Source organism: Furipterus horrens, unplaced genomic scaffold, assembly GCF_987537825.1.
Source record: "Furipterus horrens unplaced genomic scaffold, mFurHor1.1.pri manual_scaffold_8, whole genome shotgun sequence".
Classification (NCBI taxonomy): Eukaryota; Metazoa; Chordata; class Mammalia; order Chiroptera; family Furipteridae; genus Furipterus; species Furipterus horrens.
Genome location: NW_028327178.1, coordinates 3,297,402 through 3,307,287, shown reverse-complemented (window position 1 = coordinate 3,307,287; position 9,886 = coordinate 3,297,402). Strand labels below are relative to the sequence as shown.

Genomic DNA, 9,886 nt, shown 5'->3' with positions numbered 1-9,886 from the left:
AGCCCAGGAGAATGCAGCCAATCTGTGAATTTCATATCACGCCGGAAAAAAAGCATGCATTTATGTGTTTGCAGACAAACATTACGTATGTGACTTCATATCGGTTCCCTTGATAAGATATCAAGGGTACATTACAGAAATAATGAAAGGAGTCAGCAAAGGTTTGGGCGTGCTTTGTATATCTTTTTAACTCTTCTGATGCTTGATAAAACTAGATTTAGCTTAACATTTTTTTCCAAACAAGTAAACATATAATCTCTATAGGATCTCGTGAGTTTTCAGGCCAATATTCAATTGGCTTTTACTACCCTTGCTCTGAGCAACTATAGTAATTTTATTATACATAAATACATAAATAAAAATATTAGGGTGCAAACCAATGAAAACCCTCAGGCATCACAGATGGTAAACACAGATTCTCAGGACCTAAAGTTGAATCATCAGGGTTGTGTTTTAAATTAGAATATATTTTAAGTGAAAATATTATAATTTTTTTAAAAAGTGTTTACAATTAGTAGGATTAACATGTTTCAACTAGACCAACTTACAATTATAATGCCAAAAAATGGTAATTGGCTATTTACCTGTTTTAAAATGTCACAGCTGTGTAAATACATTTTTATAAAATGTTGGTATTACATACTGGCACAGAAAGGCGGGCTTCAGCCACGAAAGATAGTCCCATAACATCACTGCGAACTGAGTTCATGTGAAAATGTGTAATTCCCATATGCTCATATTACCATTCTTAAAAATCAGTTTCTACTTGAATAGAGTGCTGCTGGAGAATAGCAACATTCACATAAACACGCCCTCCTGTCAGATGTCCCTATTAAATAGTTTTCATACATCGCATGTTGAAAAACGTGATTTCCCGGAAATGCCCTCCTTCTCATGGACCCTGCCTGTCAGCATGTCTCAGCAAGACCCTCCCACAACAGCCTTGTGAGCCGGGCGGGGGGTCGCTGTCCTCACGCTACAGGGGTGGAGCTGCCCAAATCGGGCCGCAGACATTACACACGCCTCTTCTTTCTAATTAAAGGAAAATCGATTTCCCACCGTGGTCTGGCCTACGTATTTTTGCGGACCAGACACAGGAGCTTCATCTCCCTCCGGGATCCTTCGCCAAAGGGGGCGTGGGCAGAAGCAGTGTGAGTTACAACAGCAGACAAACACTGTCACGACTTCTTCCCAATGCAGCCTGTGCACCCAGCTCAAGGAAAAAAAAAAAAAAGAGTGGAATAAACAGAAGGAAGCATTGTCCCTGACGGAAAAGAAACTCCTGAAATAGACGTATTTTTATAGGGGTCAATTTAATAACTTATCTATTAGACAGGATAACCAGACGGCAGCCTGCATGGGATCAAGTTATAAATACAAAGACATACGTGTATTCCATCTTTGTAAGCAATAAAAATAGGAAGCACTCATATATCTTTCAGTTTCTGAAGTGCTGTGTTGTCCTCTAATGAGGGTGGCTGTTTGTTATAAATCGAACAGAAGGGTCAGGGAAAGAGAGCGAAAGGACTAAATAACCAAAGGCAATAAGACAGAGAAAAAAATCCACGCCGGCATCCCGCTGTTTACGGTAGCCGCGCTCACAAACAGTGCTCTTGCTCGGAAGCATCCCTAGGAATCGCGGAGCCAGAGGCCCCAATGCCCGCCAGTGGGTGTCTCTTGATATGTCCCCCTCACCAAAGGTAACAGCATTTTAACTCAAAGGCAAGTCTGCGTCCCTACTATTCTCTTCACCCAAGGCCAGGGAAACGCGGACCCTCGGGCAAACTGGAGTTTCCCATTTATAAAACCCCCACTGCACTTCTTTTTGGAAAATGGGGTGCAGTGCTGTTCCAGCCTCACCCCCACATTAGAAACAGCTGAGTCTCTGTCTTCAAAGGTCAGTTCCCTTTCATCCCTGGTCTCTGATTGAAATAGTGAATCGGAACTGGAGCCACATCAGTGCTTAGCTACGATACAAAGCTGATTGTCTATTGAAAACGCTGTCCTTTTTTCAGGTCTGTCCCCCAATATTGTGCTGTGTGGAAAATCTTATGTACAGACTGAGGCGTGTTAGGTGTGCAACTCCCCTCTGGCCTTGTCAGACCCACCGCTAGGCCTGCAGGCGGGCGTGGGCTCGTGCGTGTGTTTTCTAAGTGGGCGGGGGAGGCATTCACTCTCTGCAAGTCCGTGACCCTTCGCCGGTACTTACACACGGTTTGAGAGCTGAGAGACAGTGTGAAGGGAGAAGAGCAAGCCAGACATCGAACCCATTTATTCTGAATCTTAAATTATGATTTTTTGTCATCAATATTTTGGTTACATTATTACACAAAGGACACATGAACAGCCATCCGGTTTGAGGTCTCTTCTTCGGCTGCTTTGGGATTGGTGATATTTCCTTGGCAAAGAAATCCTATACCCATCAACTCTCAGCTGGATATTAATAACATTGTCGTACAAGGTGCCAACACAGGCCAGATTTGAGAACCAGCTCCTAGGGTGCCTCTGGCCAAGAGCTGTAACCACGGAGACGCAGTGTGGCTTCCAGCCAGGGGCTCACGGGGAAGTGGCCACGCCCCTTTCCTGGGCAGATGCAGAGGGCATCCTTGGGAGAGTGGCTGGTCCTGGCCTCCGAAGCACCTGACCTTGGCTGTGCTCACGCAGAGTGGATCCCAACCAACGAAGCCGGCTGCTGGGAGACCCAGACCCCCCAGCGAAGAAGCCAGGAGTTTCGGTCACACGGGTCCTGTTCTCAGCTTACATGACCCAGGCCACCCAGGAATGTCAGGTTCTTAATGTATTCCAGAAAGTAAATTAAAGACAAAAAATCCAGGTGGTTAGTTCTAGAGAGGCCACTGAGAAAAAGCTCTTTGCAAGAATCAGCGTAATTGTCCATTTGCGGTTTTCACTTTGATATGCAGGTACCTTTTGTCTGGTTGGGTCTCATCCAAAACAAAATGCACAGGTATCTTTTGTTCTGTGTTGCTTGGTCTCGTCCAGGAATTCAACATACACTTTCTCTCCCTCGCCCCAGCACGAAGAACAAAAGCAGGGGTGAGGAGGGAGAGCCGAGCGGGACGGAAAAGTAAAGCTTCTCGAGGAAAACACACACACACACACGGGGTACCGAACAGGAGTTGCAGTCGGGTCGTGCAAAATTTGCTTCTCCAGATAAAGCACTTCTTGACAGGTTCACAATGCCCCTTCCCCCTCCCGAGTCCCCCGTCCTCCTCGGGAACCACACAGAATGAAAGCGATGCCATCCCTTTTCTTAAGGCTGAACAGACACACAGCACACGCTTCAGGGGCCGGCTGGCCGGTGGGGACGCGCAGCGCTCCTGCTCTGAGGGCCCCAGCGACCTGCAGTCCATCCTGAGGTCTGGGCAGGGCAGCGATCCCGCGTCCAAACAAAAGAAGAAACATCAGTGGTCCCAACAGTAAAATCCCAGATCGACTTTACAATCACAGGTACAAATTGCTCAAATCAATAAAGTCATTTCTCCTGAGGACCCTGTCATCTAAAACTAATTAGAGGCCAGGTTCCCGAGGAACGGTCAACAGTCCGAGAAAACACTGGAGCTGTGGAAGGAAGTCATTCTTCTGCCGCGACAGTCAGCCGGAGTTTGGAAACAAGAGGTCCTGTTCGGTCAAGTTCGGGGAGTCGGGGTGGGCGGAGTCCCGCATCCAGATTGCAGCTCCCCTGCCACCCCGCGCGCGGCATTTATAGAGGGAACACCAAGAAGCCCGAGAACGTGGAGTACTTCCAGCCGCCCATGAGGTTGCCCCGCTCCAGTTTGAGGTGCACTTTGTCTTCCCTCTCCATCAGCAGCAGGACGCCGTTGCTGGCCGCTTCTCTGGTCACATCTTGGTCCCCTGCAAACGCTGAGATCACTGGGTAGCCGTTCTGCATTAAGCTGACCTACGAGGCAGGGGGCAAGCTCAGCAGACCCTGCAGAGCCCACCCAGATGTCCTCCTCTCCCTCCACCTCTCCCCCCACCCTTCCCAAAGAACCCATCCCAGAGGCCTGACCCAGAGGACTGAACTGGGTCCCAGGGCCCCACAGAGCGGGTGGCAGGGTCTGCAGCAACGGGGGATGGGCGCCACAGAACGGAAAGGTCCCGTCTCCAGAACTACCCACCTGGATGGTCTGTCTGTTGTACACTTTGACCACGTGGAAGCTGAAGCTATAGATCCCTTTCCTCGGCGCTACGAATATACTGGAGGCGAGATCGAAGTGGTTGCCAATGTTCACTAGCACCTGAAAAAGAAGAGGGGACACAGCACAGGCATAGCAAGCCCCGTCCCCCGCATGTGTTGGGGTCAGACAGGCACAGCAGTGACCCCAGGTCCGCTGTGCCCTGCCCAGGGGCTCGTGGGGGAGGGGAAGCGATCAAGTGATGTTCTAATGGATGGTGATGCATAAAGGTTTCTGACAGTGTATCCACTTACAGGTTGGAAAGGGGCACCGGTTTTGTATGTGGGGAGCAGGGCAGAGAGAAAGCAGGCCAGTGAGGCCAGTAAACAAATGGAAATCGAGCCTGCTCACAGGTTTCTGGGATTATGGGGACTCCAACACGCAGCTTTGACAAAAGTGAGAGGGCCAGAATGAATGCTTGCAGCATGGGCCATGGGGCAAGAGGCCGAGGGAATAAAATCACTGTCCTCAGATGCAGCCGGGGACCCAGCTTCCCGGGCTCTGGGACAGAAGGGACTGAGTGAGGTCTGGGTCTCTGTGTCCCCCCAGCCCCGGTGCACACCCTGGCAGCACACAGTAGGTGCTCAGTAACGGCTGCTGAGTAAAAGACTGCAGTCCATACATTCCGGCTGTGCCTTCCTTCCCCCCCCCCCTCCTCTGAATAACATCTGGTTCCTGGGATGAGCTATGACGTCATGTAATGAGCCTGAATAAATAGCAGGAGGGTCCACACAGCGGCTCGGCCACCCTTGGCTCGACCCCGGGCATTCCATTACATGCAAGAATAATGGCAAATCCAGCCACAGGACACGCGGTCACATGGCCCTGCGAATGGTCTTCCTTGACTCAGAGCCGCTGAGAGCCTGGCCTCATGAGCAGAACCCGAAGGGTGGAGGGTCCGCCATGATAACCCAATTCTTCAGATGCTGAAGGCAAGCTTGGGCCGCTCTGCCTGGATCCTGTCCCCTCCCCGCTACTCACACATGTACGCAACCTTGATTAACATACTAGGATGGCCTGCCTGGTGTTCTCAGCTTTTAACACACACAGCCAGCAACAGCAACACAGCCCTGGATGAGAGGGCCTGTCATCTGTTCAGAAAATAAATGTCAACTGAATGCGTTTTGCGGTGATTTCTTTGGCACTCATTACAGATGAATAACATGCAATTCCCAGAGCAGTGTCAATGGCTGCTGCACGCACGCACGCAAACAGGAAGGACTCGGAAGTCAGCCCCTATGGGGGCAGGGCACCATCTCCGGCCCCCCAGCCTGTGGGGCACACACAGGCACGAGGACTCTGTGGTTAAGGAGGGCAGGCCGTCCTGTTCTCCATCTCCCCAGGCCTGTGCTCTCAGCTGGCCCGAAGATGCTTCAAAAAGAATCAAGTGTTTCCCACTCAAGCCCTCAGAGCTGCTTCTTCCAACTCTTGATCCTGACTCTTTCAGCTCTATTTTAAATTCAGGATCCTGGCAAATTCAGGACCCTGCTGTAGGAGAAAGAACTCACAAGCAGCTCAGAAAAGCAGGCTGTTTCTCCGTAACCCAGAGCCAGGGACGCACCATTCAACCTGCCCTGCCGTCGGTCCTCATCCATCAGAGGAGAACGCTGCTACCACTTACTCTGCCCCACATCACCATTGCCCCGGCTCCCGAATGAAATAACGGACAGATAAAGCTGTGAAATTATCTGGAGGACCCTGGGAGGTGAATTATTCCAACTACCTACTTCTTCTTGTCTCCCTTATTTGAACATAATCAAAGGAAATATTTTTGTATCTTGTAAACAAAAACAGATTACAGACAAGACTCCCTCCCAGCACCACCCCAAGTCCCCCAAAATATCAAGTATGTACACACTCCCTAACAAGAATGAAAGTAAATGCACGCACTGGCCTGACATGGGGCAGGGGTGTGTGTGTGCAGGTTTAGCAGCGCTCAGGGGTGAGAGCCGGTTAGTGGGGAGGAAAAGTCTGAGTGTGCAGCCAAGAGGGCTCCGTTGGAAGAAGGCGTTTTGTCAAAAGGAAGGCGCTGATGAGTCCCAGTTTGGAGACCACTATTATGTTTTCCATTTGCTTCTGAACAGCAGCAAACAGAAACCAGTGGGATAGAACCCAAGGGGAAGGTCACAGCCTCTAATCCCAAGCAGCCAGGAGCCAGAGAAGGGACTGCCAACGTGGGATCCTGCCAGCCACCCTCCGGCTTTGACCCAAGTGGGAGCACTTAAGTGCGCGAGGACAACTCAAGTCACTGATTTTTTTTTTTTTGTATTCCTATAACCACACTATATATTGCATTAATATAACCGCACGCTATTTTTGCTGTGCATTTATATAACCATCCCTGTTATTTCCCCCACATTCTTGCCTAGTGATTTTTCTTGGAGCTAAACATCCCCAGTCCCTTCCAAAACAAGCGGTAGGTGCCTCTTTTCTGAGCGTTGGCTGAGACCTCCCAAGAACCCTTCCTGAAGCGGTGGGGAGCTGCAAATGCTCAGTCCTGTGTTGGCCACCTGGGTCCCTGAAGCCCACTCACCACAAATGACAGCCCCACCCCAAGGGACATTAAAGCCGGCAGTTCCCTTTCGGGAAATGCATTTCTGATCTCTGCACTTTTCCCGGACTCAGTCACCCAAGTGCCACCTGAGCTGGCAGATACAAAGGAGCTACAATGTGAGAAGGGGAAATGCCAAGGAGAGTTTACTAGAAACGGAAGAGAGAAGGGAGAGGGGAGGGAAGAGCCTGCAACTCCACGTCCGGGACGCCTGGAGCCGGAGCCCCAGTCCACGCGCCCAGGCCCCCTGGCCTCCCCAGCGCGGGAGGCACAGCGCGCAGACCTGCCGGCTAACCTGGTCGAAGTAGATGGTCATGGTGCGGTTGCTCATCTCCGACGGCTCGTGGTTGGTGCTCCGCGTGGCAGAGAAGGCCACCTTGGCGCTTCCGGAGCGCACGGAGATGCCCAGCGAGGAGGTGACCGCGCCGTCCGCGGACGGGCTCGAGTCGCACACCACCAAGCACTTGCCCTCCAGCACGATGGGCTCCGTGTCGTTCTGCGCTCCCACCGGGCAGCCGGCGGGGAGCAGCAGCAGCAGCAGGGCCAGCGCCGCCCCGAGGCAGGCGCCGCAGCCGGCCGGCTCGCGCAGCGCCCCCCGGAGCCCGGGCATGGTCTGCGGCAGCCCGCGGGGGCCCCGGCCGGGCGCCGGCATCCGGGCTGGGGGGGCGGCACACGGGGACGACGACGGGCAGGGGCGGGAGGAGCGCGGGCGGTCCAGCGACACGCGGGGCCGGGGGGAGCCTCCTCTGGCCTCGGTCCCCTGCTCTGATGATTAAGGCCAGGGTCGTCCTCACAAGAAAAGCGCCAGCGGACCTGCCGGGGCAAAGAACCCAAACCCTTAGACTGGGAGGTGAAGCTGTGCGGAGAGGGGCCGCGGGGAGCCGTTGCCTGTGGTGCTCGGGACCCCTCACTGGAAGCTACTCTCTTGGTCCCGCGCGCAGGCACCCCCCTCCCAGATTGGCACAACAGGTTCCGCGAAAAGCCCCAGCGCCCTGGGCAGGTCATCCCTGAAGGCTCCCGGGTAGCGGGCGCCTGAGTGGCAGAGGGGGTGAGGGCCGTGGGGAGGGGGCCTGGAGATCAGGCCAGGGGCCCGCGATTCCGCAGGGCCTTGGTACTAAGCCAGGGTCAGGGACCCCGGGCACGGAGGCGTTAAAACCACCCCCACATCCCCATTCGGCCTAAGGCGGAGGGGCGCTCAGGACACAAGGAAAGAAAATCCGAGAATGCTGTACCGCCTTCATTTCAGCAGCATTTTCTTGAAAGCCACCCCAAGAAACCTTTTTTCCTTTCTCTGCTTTCTCTTTTATCCCCTCCGCCCCCCACCAAATCCTGAAAATGTTTAAAAAGCAGTCCACTTAGTGAAGATCTTAACCATTTTCCACCCAAAGACCAGAGCCCCAGGAAGCTCCTTAGGCCGAGTACGAGAAAAAGAGAGAGAGACCCTGAAGCAAACACCCACTTCCAGGTTCCCGCAGCCAGAAGCAGGCGCCTTTGGAGAGCGCCTCGGATGCCTCGCGCGCAGGGCAAGGGTTCCAGCCACTGGAGCCTCCAGCTGGGCCGATGGTGCAGCTTTTGTTTCCCGACCCCGAGCTTCCTCTCCTTCCCCTGGCTAGGCGGTGGCCCCGAGGCTCTCCCCTAACTTACGCGCCGCCCGCACTTTCCCCGGCCCCCTCTGCTCCCCATAAGCCAGACAGGTCATTTCCGTTCCCAGCTCAGAAACAAAAAGCTCGAAAGCCTCTGCCCTGGCCGCCCACGACCCCCGAACAACTCCTTCAATAGCCTCAGAAGAGAGAAGTTGTGTCTGGAGGAAGCCTCAGCCCTCGGCCCCAGACAAAACGATGTCGATATTCTCGGTGGCTTTTCCCGACGCCCAGACGCAGACTCGCGATGGGCCCCATTAAAACACATGCGTGAATGCACCGAATGCGCGCAGCACGGAGCGCGGGGCCCGGTTGGTTACCTGCAATACCCATGACGAGCGAGCACATCACCGATCGCTGTCCGCCAAGTTCTGCCCCGAGAGGAGGAGAGGAGCTGGCGGGAGGAGACGCCGGGCGCGACCCCGTGCCCGCTGCCTGCGCCTGGCCAATGCCACGCCGCCCCGCCCTGCCCCTCTCCGCGGCGGCCCTGGCCGGCCCCGCGCGCACCGCGCCCTGCCCCGGACCTGCGGCCCCTGCGCGCCCTGCACCGCGTGTGCTGGCGCCTCGCAGCAGTGCGTTCCGCGCAGCGCAGCGCAGCGCACCTGGCCCGCAGCGCCTCCCGTGCGGGTCTGCACTGCTCCGGCGCCCGCAGCGCGGCTCCCTCTCCCCGCCCCAGCCCCGCAGTCCTGGCCTCGCCCCCAATGTCCAGGCGGCACAGCCTAACGCCCGGAGGACTCCGAGCCCCCTGGGCGCCCGCTTCCGTGTCCCCGCCGAACCCTGCACCGCCCAGGGCCGGCTCTGACCCTAACACCCAGGGCGAAATCCTACCAGACGCCTCTTTCAAAAATTAGGCACCGTCAAAAGCACTGGTCGCGCCTCTGATGTTCAGGTCTTTCTTTTCTTTTCCAAATTCCCTCCAAATTTTAATCCTGAGCAGCATTACCACTTTCATAATTGGAGGGTGGGGTGGAAAGCAGTTTTATTTCCAAAAAAAAAGGAGGAAGAAGAAAAAAGAAAAAAAAACTGGTATGGAGAGGAAAAGGCGTCTGATCTCAGAGGTTTAAAGGCTGCGGGTCCGAAGTCTTCAGTTTGGGAACTGGCGGGATCTGGCAGGGACCAAGGAGGCGCCTCCGCCGGGGCTTCCGGGCTGCTCCTCTGAACCCCGGGGCTCAGGGAGCGCGCTGGCGCTCGCGCGTGTTTATTAAACAGCCTTTCCGGCTCTGAGGACCTGGAGAGACTTGCGGGGTTTCCTAGCTGCGCCCAGAACGCGGGAGAGCGCCAAGCACGGACACGCGGCGCCACCTACGGGCGCTGGGGTCTTCCTGCCGAGGACTCGGGAGGGGTGGAGGAGCCCTAGGAACGAGGATGAGGTTTGCTGATAGTCTTCTTAGGCACTCAAAATCACTCCTGGCCGCTGCCAAGATACAGCAATAGATGATCTTTTTTGCTCCCTTGGCCTGCTCTCGCAGACGACTCTGCCAAGGCGACGATACCTGCTG

General features: G+C 54.5%; 1 protein-coding gene across 1 annotated transcript; it reads right to left on the bottom strand.

Annotated features, from left to right (window-relative positions):
- Positions 1–3,689: 3,689 nt before the first annotated feature.
- Positions 3,690–8,319, bottom strand: CBLN2 (cerebellin 2 precursor). Its single transcript, XM_090285068.1, has 4 exons — positions 8,207–8,319; positions 7,043–7,560; positions 4,140–4,259; positions 3,690–3,919 (listed from the first exon to the last, which is right to left on the bottom strand). Exons 2-4 carry the CDS (start codon positions 7,397–7,399, stop codon positions 3,722–3,724), a joined length of 675 nt encoding a protein of 224 aa, XP_090141194.1. The 5' UTR covers positions 7,400–7,560; positions 8,207–8,319; the 3' UTR covers positions 3,690–3,721.
- Positions 8,320–9,886: the final 1,567 nt, after the last annotated feature.

Coding starts and splice junctions, on each gene's coding strand:
- CBLN2 (XM_090285068.1), bottom strand. CDS start 7,399: ATGCCGGCGCCCGGCCGGGGCCCCCGCGGGCTGCCGCAGACCATGCCC. Junction 4,260..7,042: donor TGACCATCTACTTCGACCAG/GTTAGCCGGCAG, acceptor CTTCTTTTTCAG/GTGCTAGTGAACATTGGCAA. Junction 3,920..4,139: donor ACAACAGACAGACCATCCAG/GTGGGTAGTTCT, acceptor CCTGCCTCGTAG/GTCAGCTTAATGCAGAACGG.